At 32.7% G+C, this 18,575-nt stretch overlaps 3 protein-coding genes across 3 annotated transcripts; all 3 read right to left on the bottom strand.

Annotated features, from left to right (window-relative positions):
* Nucleotides 1-2,646: 2,646 nt before the first annotated feature.
* Nucleotides 2,647-4,808, bottom strand: LOC106713522 (FGFR1 oncogene partner 2 homolog). Its single transcript, XM_014506335.2, has 5 exons — nt 4,501-4,808; nt 4,292-4,426; nt 3,730-3,981; nt 3,523-3,651; nt 2,647-3,282 (listed from the first exon to the last, which is right to left on the bottom strand). Exons 2-5 carry the CDS (start codon nt 4,424-4,426, stop codon nt 3,169-3,171), a joined length of 630 nt encoding a protein of 209 aa, XP_014361821.2. The 5' UTR covers nt 4,501-4,808; the 3' UTR covers nt 2,647-3,168.
* A 1,005-nt stretch (nt 4,809-5,813) lies between these two features.
* On the bottom strand, nt 5,814-9,119 carry LOC106713528 (epoxide hydrolase 1-like). The gene is made up of 6 exons (XM_014506342.2): nt 8,799-9,119; nt 7,633-7,757; nt 7,298-7,410; nt 6,822-6,990; nt 6,284-6,432; nt 5,814-6,160 (listed from the first exon to the last, which is right to left on the bottom strand). The coding sequence occupies exons 1-6, from the start codon at nt 8,991-8,993 to the stop codon at nt 5,895-5,897; spliced, it is 1,017 nt and encodes a 338-aa protein (XP_014361828.2). The 5' UTR covers nt 8,994-9,119; the 3' UTR covers nt 5,814-5,894.
* A 661-nt stretch (nt 9,120-9,780) lies between these two features.
* LOC106707435 (epoxide hydrolase 4) lies at nt 9,781-13,280 on the bottom strand. Its single transcript, XM_045678037.1, has 6 exons — nt 12,984-13,280; nt 12,732-12,856; nt 12,313-12,425; nt 12,027-12,195; nt 10,425-10,573; nt 9,781-10,079 (listed from the first exon to the last, which is right to left on the bottom strand). Exons 1-6 carry the CDS (start codon nt 13,179-13,181, stop codon nt 9,814-9,816), a joined length of 1,020 nt encoding a protein of 339 aa, XP_045533993.1. The 5' UTR covers nt 13,182-13,280; the 3' UTR covers nt 9,781-9,813.
* Nucleotides 13,281-18,575: the final 5,295 nt, after the last annotated feature.

The following is an 18,575-nucleotide window of genomic DNA, read 5'->3' as shown; positions in this document are numbered from 1 at the left end:
TGCGCATTTTATACTAAAAAAAAAAAAAAAATATGCCGATACAGTCGGACTGGTGTTTAGAAGGTATATAAACTATGAGTTTTAGCACTAAACTACCCGCGCACGGTGACACATGAGCTTGATGACGTCACAGACATGTACTGTGTATGTCATAAATAATCAAACTAACCTTTAAAGCCTTATACAGTTACGCTAATTGTTAAAACAATGGTCATGTTATTGTGCACGCGTAGTATACCGAAGCTTGTAAGAGGACGGTCATAATTACTCACTAGAGTTGTAATCCCCTTAAAATATTATTTTTTTTAATAAGAATTATGTTTTATCAGAACCAGTCCTTAATTTATTGCTTGTTGCCCATAGAACGGGATGACAATATGAAATATTCTATACCAGAATCGCTACAATATATTCTACTTAGAACTTCTAACATCCAAAGCAGATACGAACGCGTCAAAAAATATTGCATATTAATTATTTACTTACAAACATTAGAGATGTTTTGCAAATATTTATCGCATCAACACTCTCACAATCAAATCAATGCAAAAGCATTTATACGATGTTGAATAGTATATCAATAATTTCAAGGTAGAAAAGTATGAAGACCAGGGTAAAGTTGAGTAAGGAGTAAACACAGTACTAAATATGACCAGTGCATGTTGACTAGTACCCAGTATCTTAATGTTGAAACAAATAAAAAAACTTGCATTAAGTAATCCACACTTAATATTGCTGTGGGTTTTCACTTCTTAAAAACCTGCATAAAATAATGTCCCAATTTTTTTATAATGTTCTCATTAATTTTGCCTCTACGTCCAAATAAAGTTCCTAATGATATTAATTTTTATAATTGTTCCATTAATTTTATTCATTTCTTGTTAAGTATATGTTAAAAATTCATTTGTTTTAAACATTTAAGTTTTTAAAATCTTGTAGTGCTCATTTTACTACGTAAATAACTCCTTGGTTCAAAATAAACTAATGTTTCACATCAATAATCACTCTGTAATATAACTTGTTAACAGATAATGGGTCCCACAAAGTACTGCGCTTACAAACACAAAATAATCTAATTTAAGTCTAGACGAAATACGAGAAGATCCTGAGTCAACAAAAACACCTTTAATACAGTGTCATTCAAACTTTATAGCGGCTCGGAATTTGGCACGAAACACTACGAATATAATTCAAACGTCAAATTTCATACATGGCGGCCATATTGATATTTGACTTTTAGTTATTTTGTAAAAATCGTGGCATAAAGTGTAGAGATATTGTAAAATAAGGATTGCTAATGTTATTTAGAAATGGTTTTTTTTTTTAATTTGTGAGTTTTAGCATAAATTGTAATTTATCTTTGGTTTAGGATTTTGATTGGAATCCGATATATTTTCATCCCGAATTATGGTATAAGCGGAACATAAAAAGAGCCAGTGAGTTGATACGAAACATGCGCTCGCAGCTAACTACAAGCCGGTATAAAGTTTGAATCTTATAATAGCATTCAACAGGCAGTGGTCACAGAGTGCATTTTCATTTTACTTTTACTTAATACTTTCGAATATCAACTATTATATTGATATTGTTTATTCAAAATTTTAGTAGATCATAAGCGATTTATTCTAAAAAAAAATATCATAGCTTCATGATAAGTGACCATGAAATAAATTTGTATTAATATCTAAACAATTCATAAACAAATAAGCACCTGTTAATGGCAGTTTTATATTTCATTCTTGCCACCATTGATGTTATCAAAAGATTTCGTATTAACTCATTAAAAAGTAACATAATTTCTTCCTTTTACATTACAAATCAAAGCTTTTTATTTGTGTAAATTAAACATGCATTATCATGCAACAGTATAATTTAAATATACCAACTAATAATATACAACACAACCTATTCAAGAGTATTTATTATTAGCAATTCATTACTTTAAAGGTATTAAAGTACTTACGATGGAAATATATAGGTAACAGTAAAATGAAAATGGCACTCAATTAGTGACTTATAAAAGAATATCCTTCCTGTCTGCACATAAAATAAACACAAGTGAAAACAATGTTGTATAATATACAAGATTAAGTATCAATACAAGTAGAATATCAAACGCATGTTTAAATATAAACACTGACCTCCATACATGGACAGGCTATAAACCGTGTTATTTTGTGCCTATTCGATTTTCGCCATATTGGCACTGACTATAGCCGTTGATAGCGGTAGTGAGGATTTTGATCTAGAATTAACTGTCAGGAACTTCAAAATGCGCGTTTTAAATCGGAACAAAACAAAAGCTGAAATTTCCAAGCAATGTTCTGTCCATTTATAGAGATCAATGAATATGAAATACAATTAACAATAAACTTTAAAAATTTGTAAGTTGTGGTTCAGTGTTTAGATAGACTTCACACACAGATCGCAATATATGTAGTAGCTAATAATATTAAAAACTTTATTAAAACAATAAGTAGTTTTATGAAAGTAGAAGTACTTCACAAACATCAATATATTTTCAGATTGTTTCCAGTCTTTATGAAGAAATTAAGTTACTCCTCAAAGTTTTGAAAAACGTTAAGGTAAATTATTTGAAACAGATACTCTATAGCAGCTTAAATTTTTTTGACTATGGAATCCAATAGGATTTGTCAATAGACAAAAGGAGTATTTGACGGAAATCTAGATTCTAGGTTTGATTTTTGTCTACACTAGAATAGTAAAACATCTATTTTTTGTAATTATTTTCTCGCGTCGCTAGATCAGTTTGCGTTCTTACTTTTTGTAGGGACGCATTATTAAACTTTTGACGGATTTTTCCTTTGGAACCGTACAGTACAGTTTTAGTATTTTATTATGATCGGTAAATATTTTGTTTGATCCCTGAGAGCCTTAGAGCTTCATGGAACACACTGAGCAATGCTGTTTTATAGGAACAAAGCAATGCAAATGTTGTTAAAGACTTACACTTTTTTGAATGGTTTCAAACAGTATATCACAATCTGTGTGCAATAATTAGTGTGAAATAAAAGGCAAATGTGCCGACAGGAGGTTTAGTGTTATCTACCTATGTAAGAGGCACCTTCAGCGCAATAAAGAGGCGCATTTGGCGCTAGAAGAAGCGCAATGAGCGCATTAGAGGCGGCATGTGTCCGCCGCGGAGCGTCACGCGCTTGTAACTGGGGGTCCGTCAGTTTGTACATGCTTATCTTCCATGGGAGGAGCTAATGATCGCTCAGATCCATACCGCCTCGACAGATTCAACATCTCCCTAAGACCCTGGAAGTTATTTAAAACATATGGTATTAAATCTGACTTACACAACCATTTGCAAAATTTCAACACACAATTTTTTAAATTACAACAATGGCAAGCAATTTGAAAAAAACTTAATCTTTATTTACACCGAATTGGTTTTACATCTCTGATATTTTTCTCAAAAATTTATGATTTATTCATTTATTTCTTATTATAAATCTTAACCTGAAATGTACAAAAGAAATAACATCTTATTGTTACCTTGTTCTCGGTAATAAGCCTTTGGTACAATTCTTCTTCTTTTCTTGTATCAGAATTTTCATCCAAGGTAACAGCTTTGTACATCACGCTGGTCATCTCATTTATTCTTTCTGCTTGTTGACGAATCAACTGTAAAATAATCAAATATAGATAATATTAAATAAGCTATGTGTACAACAAAATATTCTCAACAACTAACTATACTACCTCTTGCTGTTTATCATTAATTGCAGATGTAAAATCTATCCGTGATTCCCATATTCTCTTCTCAGTGTGCTGACGATATTTGGACATAATAAGTTCCAAAGCCCTTCTGTGATCTTCTAGTGCAGCTCGGAGCTCTCCGTTCTCTTTTTGTACATCACGCATTAGTCGAGATTCTCTTTCAATACTGGCAATTAGTTCTCCCCGAGGTCTTTCTCTTGAAGCTTCATTGAGTGTGTCCACTTCTTCTTTGTACTATAGTAAACAATTATTGCAACTGTATATACTTACATATTAATTATTGTATAATTTACGTCAATAATTGAGCATTTAAAAAATTAAATAAATATTCTCTATAAAAATATATATAAAACAGTAATAAATAATGAATAAATTAATTAAATAATTAATTTATGTATTTAAGAACATTGCTTTTTCTCAAATCGAAGAATTCTGAGCAATTGTTTCCTGTTTAAATTAGAGTGCTGTCTTCTATTATCTAATACGGTATACGAAAGTTAAACATGCCAACTAGACCAACAAAGGATCCATAGAATATTCGTACCTGTTTCATGGTATGAATTTGTCTATATGCCGATTGTGTCTCAGTCAATAAAGCATCCGCTTCGGTTTCCCTTTCTTTAAGACGGCCCGCTAATCTTTTAGCATCCAAAATAATTTGTTGAATGGTCAGTGACATCTGAAAAAAACCATCAGCGTACAAAAACGCTCACTTCACCTATAAGAAGTAATACTAACACTACCAATACGAACCCTGAATTCCACAGAGAACTGTTTTGCGAATAAAGTATCATTTAAACAATGTTGAATACAGGAATGTTAATTGATAAATCAAACGACGCACATCAGCTGTTTCGTGATTAGTGTTCGGCGGCCATTAGCTCTCATTTGAGAATTTGAGATAAACACAAAGTGATTCTAAAATAAAGAGTCCAATGTCTCAAAAACAAAACCACTCTGTGTGCATAAACTATGCGTAAAGAAAAAGAGAAAGTCAAGTTTTTCCAAAATTGTTGTAACTATTCGACTTGTCACGATTAATATTTGTGACATGACCTTGATTGTCTATGCTAAAGTTGAAAGGCATTCATAGATTCATAGATTCCATAGACTTCTGCTAATTCTAAAAAACTTAAAACAAATTTATGAAAATGTTAATTAATTTTGTATAAATGTTCTAAAGTGAGTTTTTCATTAATTGTGACTTCGCAATACGGCGCAAAACCATGAAACTCCAGTACCGTGATACTTGTATTATCATATATTTTTATCTTTATTCTTTCAAAAAGAAGGAGAGGAATAACAATATGTATTAATACAAGTGTCACGGCAGTCGAAACCCAATGAAGCTACGAGTCAAAGGAATCAAAGTTCTAATTTTTAGTTTGACGAATTCAAAATGTTATTTTCGGTGAGTTTAAAAATAACAGTTTGTGTTGTTTAAATCTACAGTAGTCTGCACACCCTGTCATGCAGGCGTTGACATAGAATTATGCCGAGAATTGACCACCGGGGTAAGCCAGGTTTAGGTTCAGGTAAGCCAAGTGACCACTTGTTTGTAAAATAATGTGCTTTCACATCAGCAAGACGTAGTTTTAGGATTAGCTTTAGTGCCACCATATCTGTTATACGTAGTTTAGAATCTCTATCGGCTACCCCTAAGCTAAGTTGAACTTATTTTAGCCTTGTATTATTAATATTATTCAGCCTTTATTACCGAAGCTAAATATTTACATTAGTTATATGCTCGTATGTTTGGTCATAACAAAATATTTACTGTCTCTATTCTTGTATCTGCGTGTCTTGTGACACAGCCCTCTTCCGGTTGTTAATTATTTGTCTATCTTTTTCTTTAGGATGTCTTCTACCTTTGTTATACTTTGTGTATAAGCTTTGTATTATTACCTTTAATTAAATATTTATGGTAATGAATACATTTCTTAATAAAACCAGTGCAATCAAACTTTGACTATGTACATATTTAAAACATGCAAATCGATATAAAAAAAAACAAAAACGAAATTTTTTAAAACTCGTTTATTTATAAAAGTCCTCACGCTCAATGACTCTAGACGATAAACCTTTGCATAAAAATATTGACCGTTAGACACATTTCATGTTGCTTTTTACTACTGTTTAAGTTACGTCTATAAATTATTCTTAGCGAGGAAATCTCTTATAATCTTGTTGGCTTTCTCTGGTTCTTCTTCTTGGTAAAAATGGTGGCTGTTTTTCACTACCATTGTTTCAATGTATTTGTATTCTTCTTTCATACGGTCCAATAATGTTGGAGCTAAAGCCACATCGAGTTCTGCGTTGGCCACAAGCATCGGAACATTATTTTCTATATACTTTTTCGGGAATGTCAATTGGAAGTTAGCTCGGTAATAACTTATCGGTGGTGTCAACGAAGCTGAAAGTAGATTTTCAAGTTTCGTAAAGATATTTTTTTCAAATAAGTAGGTCATTTTATGAATGATAGAGGGTTCAAAAAGAGACATCGAACGTATTAAGAAAATTATTTTATAACGCTTACCTGGTGTCGGAAATACATATCTGTAGCATTTCATAGTATCCTCGTCAAGTTTTTTATTACCATGATTGAAAACAATGTCGAAAATTCTCATGTTTGTCAATTTCTCCGTCAGCTCTGCTAATTTTGGCATGCGGTAGAAAAATATATACCTGAAAATGTCTTACTTATCTTACTTCTTACTAATATTATAAATGCGAATGTTTGGATGGATGGATGGATGTTTGTTTGAAGGTATCTCCAGAACGGCTCAACAGATCTTGATGAAATTTGGCATTGATGTAGACCATAGTCTGGAAGAACACATAGTCTAGTTATTATGTTTTTTTTTTAATTCCGCGCACGAGGTTGCGGGCGACAGATAGTATTTAATAATTAAACATGCCTAAGTTCTTTTGTTCCTTTTCTGACTATACTATTTCTACGTAGAAAAATGGGCTTTATGTATAAGATGATGAAGGTGAAAATAACATTAATGATATAAATGACACACTATGTATACGGCAAATGCATGCAAAAAGCAAATAAACTAAGTTCATACCATGATTTCTTGTTCTGTTCTAGATTATCCCAAATCTCTCCACTCCACGATTCTCTGGATATACTGGCGAGCAGTATCAATGCGTCCAATGTCTCTGGGTGTGTGTCGCGGAACTTGGTTGCCACTATGCCACCCCAGTCGTGGCCCACCAATATACACTTATTGCGACCTAAAAACATAACATACTCTTATAGAATACGCCTAACTAGATATCGCCCGTGCCACTATTTAATATATTTCTCTTCCAAATTTAATCCAGAACCGTTCAGCCGTGTTGGAGTTACCTGATAACAAACATTCGTCCAACCAAACTTTAACAAATGTTGCAATGATTTGGTTTCGATAGACTTTGCAGCTAAAGTATCTGGCCACATTCGTGATATAAGGTAAATTATGGCAAAAAATTAAAAAGTCGAGAGTAAAATAAATTTATGTAGAATAATTGAAAAAAAAAACAGTAAAATTTATTGCTTTACCCAATTTGCGCATAAAGTCACGCACGTCTTCCACTAATACATCTATTTTGTAGGCGTTCAATCCCTCTGGCTTATCAGAATCTCCGTAACCACGCATATCAACCGCTACACACCTGTAACATACTTAATAGTTAGTTTTTTCTCTAGTTATTAAACAGAATAACTATGTTGATGAGTGTAGGTTAACTATTCGAAAAAGTTTCTTAGTAGATTTACTTTACGTCTAGTGCCTGAAAAAGACTGGCAATTTTCTTTGTATTATCAATAAAATACTAAAAGCAATATTCGAGATATTTCGAATATATACTCTAATTTATCTCAATGGAGGTACTTACCAATATTTTTTATTAAATTCAACAATTTGATGTCGCCAACAATACCAAAACTCCGGGAATCCGTGCAGGAATAACATGAGTGGTTTAGATGGATCACCACTTTCCACATAATGTAATTTTACATTCTAAAATAAAAGAAATTAAAATTTTGGGTGTTGGTCGAAAAATCTTGTAATCCTTACTTACTTACTTAAATATATAAAATTATAAATGCGAAAGTAACTCTGTCTGTGTGTCTCGCTTTCACACCAAAACTACTGAACCGTTTTAAATAAAATTTGATACATAGGTAGTCTAGAGGCTGAGAAAGGACATAGGCTACTTTTTAACACGAAAAATGTGTTTTAACCAGACAGATGTGGGGGTGGAAATTTCTATGGAAGTCTCGAAATTTTTACAGATTAAAGCTTGAATGTTATTTTATAATCTGTTAATTTGATGTAAATAAATATGACATTCAATTCAATGTCGCGGGCGAAAGCTAGTGTTTTATAAGTTTAAGTAAAATACAACAACAACAACATAACACACGCCCATAACCAAGAGCGTAGGCAGAGATCACGGACCTCCATTTGGCGCGGTCTTGAGACATTTCTCTCACTTCTACATTCATACATCTACGCCTAAGTAATTAAAATTCTACCCGAAGACAGTATTTCACACGGACGAAGTCGCGGACACAGCTAGTCTAATAATAAACAGATTTTTTTATCAGATTTTATTACAAAATTTAAATAGAATTAAAGATATAAATATGATAGAATCAATATAAATAGAATTCTTTATTATTTATCTGACGTAATCATGACTTGCAAGATTAGATATCATAATTTATGAGCTTACGTATGACGCCATTTATTGTGCAGTTATGTAATAAATCATTATAACATCCAAGGTCTTTACTATAGAAAAAACCACACATAATATACGATTAGTCTGCGACGAGAAGATAGCTTGACCTCACAGAAATTACTTCCCAAAAACCTTATCTACCTATACACCAAAAAAGGAGACATATTAAATTGAACCCTATATTACCCTAATTATGTCTAGTAGTTATTCTTTGTATGTCTGTACATTAGATATATCTATAAATTAGTTTGAAAATGAACTTGTATATAAAAAAAAAATTACAAAAAATAATACTAAAATAATTAAATACTCACATTAGCCTTTACATATTTGTGCACACCGTACTTTGGATCGGAAAGACTTGCCGGAGGTGATAATACCGACTGCTTACCAGAATTGATAATTAAATTCTTTAAGAAAATCAATAAAGATACTATTGTAACTGTAATGCTATAAAATACAGTTAAAATATTAGCAATTATAAAACGTTGAATAACGGTAAAAACCATTTTTAAAAATAATACGTTGAGTACATTAGGAAAGGTACACAGACGTCCGTGTTTTTTGGTGTTACTGGCTGAATTGATATCTCATTGTGTAATATCTATATTTATAGCAATAATAACAACTACTTACGATTAGGGTAAAGAAAGATTATAAGTGTTTTAGACTGACGAGAATTACGTAATGGTTCTTAGATAAGCGACGTCTTTATTGTAAATCTGAACCTTTTAACAGTGATTTAAGAAATGAAAATCCAATATCAAAAACAATACACATAGATAAAACAAATATGCGAAAACAAATTTCGATTATAATAGCATGACAATCGAATATAATTATAGTAAGTCTTGAGTAGTAATTATGACACTGTCATCTTTGGTTTCCAACAAAAAGCTAAAGGCGGAAGAAATATAAATACAGCCGAGTCATTCTGATCGTGCGTCTACAGATTTCAAAGTACAATACCAATAAACACTATTTCAAAATTTTGATAAAATTTGCGTGTTGATTATTATATGTGTAAAATTAATTTATTTGAACATAAAATTAGCCACTGTTTATTGAATCTAACACGCTGAAGAAATGACTATAACAATTTCGATCTCCTAGCAGGATTGTAATACTGAATAAACCTGGTATCCAGAACCGTAAAATGCCATTTGTGATGTCACAAAAACACAGAAGTGGAAGTGCGTATTATATTTTATTTAATAAAATCAATAATAAATCAAAAAGGCTAAACACAAATTAAGATTATAATGCAAAGTGTACAAAAAGAAAAAATATATATATATTCTAATTATTCCAATTAAGTATGATTTGAATCTATAACTTATGCTTATTTAGGAATTCCCTTATAATATTGTTAACTTTTTCTGGTTCCTGTTCTTGTAAGAAATGGTGGGTGTCCTTTACAAGTATTGTTTCTACGTACTTGTATTCCTCTTTTATACGATTCAATAAGTTTGGAACTAACGCTACATCTTTCTCCGCGTTAGCCACAAGCATTGGGACATTATTATCTATATATTTTTCAGGGCATGTCAAAGAGAATACAGCTCGGTAGTAGTTTACAGGTGCCGTGAAGGAACCTGAAATAATAATTCAAACTAAAGTAAAACAAAATAAGAATGCGAGGCATACCAGAGGAGCTACAGATGCGTTTCTGGGTTTAAAAGACGGAAGGTGGTATAAGATGTAATGTTTGAAGAGCTCACGATGAAAGTTGCAATATTTGCAAATAAAATCCGTCTTTTATAGTATGCACCCGCCTTCTTCTCTTCATAACGTACACACGAATATTTCTATGGAACTGTAATTTATTATTTACAATATAGTAAGAAATAAGTAGTAAGAATGTCAATGTAAATCTTTAAAGCACGTAAAATGGCATCAAACAGCGAATGGATTTGAACACCTACTATTAATGTACTCACCTGGTTTACTAAATGTGTATTTATAGCATAGAATAGTATCCTCATCGACATTTTTGCCGTCATGTTTAAACATATCTTCAAACACCTTTAAGCCTCCCATCTGCAGAGTCCACTCAGGTAACTTTGGCACAAGGAAAAAGAAAGTATACCTAAAATATATAGTATCGAAATATTAATTATTAAGGAACAAAATATACAATAATGTTTTATTAATATCCGTACACACTTGGTATTTTTTTAATGTATTAAACTACACTAAGATCGTCGGTGGCTCAGGGGTTAAACACTTGACTTGCAATTCAGAACCTGCAGTTCAGGGTTCGAATCCCGCCATGTACCATGTGTTTTTCGATTTTAGATTTACATAATATGTACATTTATCCGACGTTCTTACGGTGAAGGAAAACATCGTGATGCAACCTGCACATATCTGAGAAGAAATTCAATGATATGTGTGAAGTCAACCAACCCGCACTGGGCCAGCGTGGTTGACTATGGTCTAGTCACCCCTAACTTGGGGTAGGCTCAGAGACCCTCAGTGGGGACGTATAGTGAGTTGATGATGAAACTACATAGCAATATTATGACGATATATTTGATATCACAATAGATAAAGTACCGAAATAAAAGTGTTATGAATAAAGTAATAACACAATTACATCAGAAATCATGCATTCAGTAGTTTAGAACCAAAGATATTCAAAATTACGTAGTTATGGATAGAATTTAAGGTCTACTTTTCCTCAGACTGTTTATCACCTAATCTACAGTATTAACGTATCACGTATCAACATGGTATCACATATCAACATGATTAGTTTAAATTAATTATCTTTGCCGATAGATATACTAACATAATGTAATGGTGACTTGAAAATATTATGAGATCAGAAATACATTATTTGGATACAATATCACATGTTGTAAAGACATAAACATAAGTTATATTTTATTTAGTGTTTTATTTTTTTATAATATAATTTAAATACTAGATACTTAGACATTTGCAATGGTATAATTTATTAAGTAAGAGCGTCGGTGGCTCAGGGGTTAAGCACTTGACTTGCAATCAGCAGGTCCTGGGTACGAATCCCGCCATGTACTTGCGACTTATCCACGTTTGTACGGTGAAGGAAAACATTGTGATGCAACGCGCACATATGTGTGAATTCCCGGGAGAAAAAGACGGTGACGCGACGCTGCTCGCCACCCGAAAAGGCGAAAAGTGGATTGTGGAGGTTCATTTGGCCACACCAAATGGAGGTCCGTGATCTAAGCCTACCCCTCTGGGTTACAGGCGTGAGTTGTGTGTTAAATACTAGCTGTCGCCCGCGCCTCTATTCGCGCGGAATCAAACGTAATTAATAGCCTATGAGTTCTTCCAAACTATGTTATATATCTATGACAAATTTTACATAAATGTATTTGAAACACTGTCTAAGTTTTTTATGGTAAGGCATTATAAGTTTAATACAATGGCTTTCTAGGATTTAGTAATGTTATTGACAAACCAACGATAAAAATATCAAGTTACATGCCAGTCCTTATTATTTTACTGCTATAAATAATTCAAATATTAAATAATAAAATAATAATTCATACCATGATCTAAAATGCTGTTCTAGGTTACTCCAAATCTCTCGATGCCAAGATTCTCTGGTTATACTTGCGAACATTATTATACCATCTAAATATTCAGGATGTGTGTCACGAAACTTACTGGCCACTATGCCACCCCAATCGTGGCTTACAAGTATGCACTTGCTCCGACCTTAAAATAAGTTTCATTTAAAAAAAAACTAGAGCCGGCCACGGACCAAGACACAGTTTTTAAAAAAAAGAACTTTGTTTAAAAAAAAACAAATATGACCAAAAAAATCCCACTCACCCAATTTTCTTATAAAATCCCGCACGTCTTCGACGAGTATATCTAGTTTATAGGAAGATATTCCTTCTGGTTTTTCTGAATCTCCGTAGCCACGCATATCTAGTGCCACGCAACTGTTACGGACACGGAATTAAGAAAGTGCTTACTTTTGGTATACTCTTTGGTTGGAAGATTGTAGATAAAATCTTAAAAGTTCGTTTCGACTTCGGAAATAGTCATTTAAAAACCATAATGTCATCCCACTTATTTTATTAGAATATAATAAAAATTGAGAACAGGTGGTTCCGCACGTGAAAACCACGGTTAAACAGGGACAAAATGTAAGAATGCGAGTGCATGCAAAGGAGAGTCAGATTTTAGAATTTTATTTTGGTATGTTACAAATTTACATTAACGGCTATTTTATATATCCGACTTACCAATAATCTTTATTAAATTCAACAATTTGATGCCGCCAGGTATACCAAAACTCTGGGAATCCGTGCAGGAACAGCAAAAGTGGTTTAGATGGATCACCACTCTCCACGTAATGTAATTTCACATTCTGAAAAGAACACATTAGAGTTGGTTGTAATTTTAAGCTTATCGTTGCCATCAATCAATAACAAAAATAAGATAATCAGGTAGATGTTAGAATATGTGAATAAAAATATTGTGAAAATGATACTCACATTAGCTTTAATATATTTATGCACACCATACTTTCGATCGGTAAGACTAGCGGGAGGAACAAATTTCGGCTTTTGTTTACCAATATTTTTAAGTTGATATATTAATGAATTCAGGAAAATAACGATTGCAACTAAGCTACTATATACAACAGTTAAAATATTTGCTACAACAAACCGTTGAATAACAGTGAAACTCATTTTAAAATAAAATGTGAACTATATTGGCGTGACAAGAGAAGTCCTAGTCCGTCCTTATCGGTGTCGAGCGCACAATTGACAAATGAGTAATGGCTGGTTTGCATTAAGTCAGCCAGTAACCTCCGTAAGCCAGTAGCGCCGGCTGGCATGGACTGTTTTGGCGTTGTTGTCTACATTATGCCAGACCAATCTATAGCGTCGAATCGTAAAGACTACTGGGACAATGGCGTCTAGGAAACAGTGAAAAACACTTTATAAACATACACTACAATTAGTACAAGATTGATGAAGTTAATATAAAGAATTTAAAAGAATATTTAAAGTCAAAGTTAGTAAATACCGTAAATACTGATATTTAGGAAGGTCCAGGATCTTGGTTAAAATTAAAATTGAGATCGTAGACTTTCAAGTAGTATTAAAACGTAGTAAATAAAAAATAAAAACCATTTTATATCCTCCATTAAAGCCATTTTTGTTACCATTTTATCAATATAGCTTTTTTTCCAGCTGTAGACGCATTCCGACTTCAGGGCTTTATTTTTAACTTAGCCACAACTTTATTCAGAATACATTTTAATTCAAAAATCGCAAAAATGGCAAAATCTTTTATTGGTTAAAAATCACTGTATGTAATATTTATATATGTCTTATATACATAAAAAATTTGTGACACGATGTATGTAGCCAATAAACTCCAAAACTACTGAACCGATTTCAATCAAATTTCACATGTACCCGTATTTTGGTCTAACTTACTGGATAGGATAGTTATCATCTCAATTATTCGCTTATGTCGTAAATATAAAGAAATAAAATGTATCATCAATTAATTGTTTCTTAAGCAAGTGTTTATTTACTTTTTAGTATTATGAAGTTCTCATAGATGGCGGTGTAAAATTCTTCAATATTGTTTGACATCTAGGCTGCAAATACACCCAATAGATGGCGCTGTGTTCTATTTCTATTACTCTATTCTATTACTATTACTTTATTTCATCTAATATTTATTTACTTATTAAGTTTTTTTAATGCCGCGCGGACGGAGTCGCGGGCGACAACTAGTTTATTATATTTTGAGCAATAAAGAGTTACAACAACAACAACAAAAACATGAAAGAACGGTGGTCGCACCACATTTTTCTACTGGATTCGCAGGTCAGATATAATTTCTCTAAAATAACCAACACGTGGTTCCTATACAGCCAGTGGTGGCGGAATTGCCAATCTGGCCTGAAAAGTAGAACGCCAAACTAGTTATCGGACTGGCTGGCATACTGGCTTCAGTGGATTTCGAGCGCTACTGGCTTTCTGAGCTGGCCTAATGTAAACCAAGCATGACTCATAATATTTATCAAGGCGTACAGTATGACAAAGTTCAATGTCAGATAAAGGCGTATGCACACAGCTTTAATAAGATACTAACGCATAAATATATTTTTGACAAATTAAAAACCTTGATAGATCTCTGTCCTAGTTTTTCGTTATCTGTGATCCAGAAATTACAATGCTACAATTACTAAGTACAGTTAGTAATACACTTAACACTAGGTACCAAATTATCTGGTAAGGTAGTTCAAACTTAAAAAGACAGTCAATGTTATTAAACATAGTTTTTCTAAATTGTAGATTGGCGTCGCCACTATCCATAATATTAAAAGCTGATTGACGGGCGTCGTAGCAATTGCTTGATATTTTAAGGCGAGGATTGTTGTCCTAATGATCCCCATATAACAGACAAACTGAATAAGGTCAGGCTGAAATGAACTAATATAGTGGTAAGAGTGTAGTCACGCAGATTCATTTAATAAGCAACGCTGTGAGATGTTGTTCAACTTTTCTCTTACATTTTCTCGTGTAACCATTCCTCCTTCTCCTTCCTACTACTAGGAATTTATTTTAATTTCCAAGTATAGTTGTCTGGTATACTTCACCACGTACAGAGAGCTGATAATGATACCCATAGTGGGGACTGAGGGGCTCGGAGCCTACCCCAAGTTAGGGGTGACTAGGTGCTGGATGGTTGACTTCACACATATCTTTGAATTTCTTCTCAGATATGTGCAGGTTGCACACGATGCATCACGATGTTTTCCTTCACCGTAAGAACGTAGGATAAATATACATGCTCAAATCGAGAATCGAAAAACACTTTGGTACATGGGAGGATTCAAACCCAGGATCTGCAGATTGCAAGTCAAGTGCTTAACCCCTGAGCCACCGACACTCTATGTCTGGGTATGTATCTATTTTATTATCATCAATTATAATTGAAATTATTAATACTACTAACTTTATTAATACTAAACAAAATCCCGGTTTTTATTTCAGATTTGTTAGAAAAATAAGGGTACCATGAAATCATTGTACAGTCAGCTGCATAAATATAATGACAGACAAGATACCCAGATATAAAGGAACTCCTAAAGTGATCAATTATATAAATACATACATCCAAAGTCGTCAAATTAATTGAAACACCCACTCTGCGCAAATACATCGGAGCGTACAAATCGTCAAATATATGGGTACATTCAAAGTGCCCATAATTATAGTAACAGGCATAGCGTCAATAGCATCGAAGTATCCAGAGTATGCAAAAATATAGTAACAGCTGTCGTCCGCGACTCCGTCCGCGCGGAATTAAAAAAAAAACTTAATAAGTAAATAAAATATTACGTGAAATAAAGTAATAGAATTTATATTCAAAGAAACAGAACACAGCGCCAACTATTGGGTGTATTTGCAACCTAGATGTCAACCAATATTGAAGAATTATATCGATGAATTTACGTACACCGCCATCTATGAGAACTTCATAAAACTAAAAAGTAAATAAACACTTGCTTAAGAAACAATTAATTGATGATACATTTTATTTCTTTATATTTACGACATAAGCGAATAATTGAGATGATAACTATCCTATCCAGTAAGTTAGACCAAAATACGGGTACATGTGAAATTTGACTGAAATCGGTTCAGTAGTTTTGGAGTTTATTGGCAACATACATCGTGACACAAGATTTTTATATATATATATACTAGCTGTCGCCCGCGACTTCGTCCGCGCGCAGTGTAAAAATGGGGGGGGGGGTTATGAAAAATAGATGCTGGCCGATTCTCAGACCTACTGAATATGCTCACAAAATTTCATGAGAATCGGTCAAGCCGTTTCGGAGGAGTACGGAAACGAAAACTGTGACACGAGAATTTTATATATTAGAAGACAAGATTAGACAAAATTGAACTGCATTTCTATTTAGTTGAGATACATTTTGAAATATACTATTTAGGAGTTCCTTTATATTTGGATATCTCGACTGCCAGTATATTTATGCAGCTGACTGTACACTGCCTTGTTTAATCTATCTAATACAAATTCTTATCTTGTGTGTGTGTTGTGTCCAAAGTACATTTTTTACTGTGTGATATGCAGATATAATCCTGATAGGGAGTTCCTATCGGGATTATATCGCAATGAGTCAACCGTCTGATTATAAGAAAACAAAATACTTTATATCGGTTCAAAGTACAAAGATCGATTTCGCAAAATACTGAAATGTTTATACTATAATGTTTCAGCTGATGAATGAATGAAATGCGCAAGTTCTCTATCGTTTTTATATCGCTTTCTCTTCTCCTTATGTCTTGTTCACTCCTTTTTCAGTAAAGTTTTTTTTCTTTGGCCTCAAAGGCTTTTCCATTCAAGTCGTTAAAATAGATTTCATTTTGAATACTCGGGTAAATCAATTAAAAAAAGGAGACTTATAAATCAAATTTATTTACGGTAATCTAATATATAAAATTCTCGTGTCGCGGTGTTTGTGGTTAAACTCCTCCGAAACGGCTTGATCGATTCTCATGAAATTTTTTGAGCGTATTCAGTAGGTCTGAGAATCGGCAAATCGAGAATCGGCCGCGCGGACGGAGTCGCGGGCGACAGCTAGTTTACATATAAAAACATTAATATCTATGTATTTAATGCAATACTAATTTTGGTAAATAAAAAATATATTAAATATTACTACCTTATGTAAGTAAATGAGTTCATTATCAAGAGAATTTAATGTAGATTATACTTGGCCTTGGAACAATATCATTCTGTCTAATAGTTTAGGTGATATTGAAAGAGTAAAATTACGCGCAAACAAAAAAATGCTAAATCGCGTTACAATGAAAAGCATAATTTTGTTTTCTTGGCTTACGGCTATATTATACTACATAAAAATGATGAATGGAGTAATTATAGATCCTTAAATTTTCTAAATAAAAGTCTCTGATGGCATATATCTCTCGCCTATGGATGTGTCACAATAACCATGTTATTCTGAAGAAATGCCAATTAAAATGCATACGAATAACAGCGTCGTAAGCTTACGACGCTACTGTATTGTACTACGCATGAATCCTTATCCAAATAAATATGGTTGAAGGCTAGAGTATTAAATATAGATTTCATTAGCCTCTCAAACTATATGATTTTGACCAATAGTTTCGAAGATATCAAAAGATTAAAAACTACGCGCATCCGAAAAATGCTACAGCGACGCGCGGCTGCACAGAATTAAAGGCTTGCAACGATTTTTAATTAGTTTACCGATTATGATAATCATTTCTTTGTTTGAAAGACGAGTGGTTATCTGCTGCATTCTAAATTAGTTTTTAAATAGGAGTACCAAATACATATTAAATAGGAAAGTCCTTTCCTTTATTTCCGTCCTCATACGTATTAAGAAAATTAGTAATCTAAGTTTAAATTCACTAAAAATCGAGAATAATTTTAGAAAATATTTTTAGGAAAAAAAAGAAATCTGACTTCATAAAAAACAATCTCAAACAAAATGCACTAAAAAGTAACAAAATAATGTCATGAAAACCCTCGAAAGTAAGAAAGTTCTCTTCTTTATTGTAACACGTCTCTTTTGTATAATTATTTTTATTTTTGGAGTCGGTTTCGGCTAAGTAGGGACATAAACGTTATTACTATCTGATATGCAGATAAAATCCGATATTACTATCTGATTTAGGACTATATCGCAATGAATCAACCGTCTGATTACATGAAAACAAAATACTCTATATAGGTCCAAAGTACAAAGGTCGGTTTCACAGAATACTGAAAGGTTTATACTATAATGTTTCGGCTGATGAATGAATAAAGTGCGCAAGTTCTGAATATCGTTTTTATATCGCTTTCTCTTTTCCTTATCCCTTGTTTACTCCTTTTTAGATTTTTTTTTATTTGGCCTTAAAGGCTTTTTCATTCAAATCGTTAAAATAGATTTCATTTTGTAGTCTCGGGTAAATGAATGAAAAAAAGGAAAGTAACAAATCAAATTATTTATTTATGGTAATTTACATAAAAAAACATTAATATCTATGCATTTAATGCAA

Source organism: Papilio machaon, chromosome 5 (assembly GCF_912999745.1).
Source record: "Papilio machaon chromosome 5, ilPapMach1.1, whole genome shotgun sequence".
Classification (NCBI taxonomy): Eukaryota; Metazoa; Arthropoda; class Insecta; order Lepidoptera; family Papilionidae; genus Papilio; species Papilio machaon.
The sequence above is the reverse complement of the archived record's forward strand: the minus strand, read 5'-3'. Positions and strand labels throughout refer to the sequence as shown.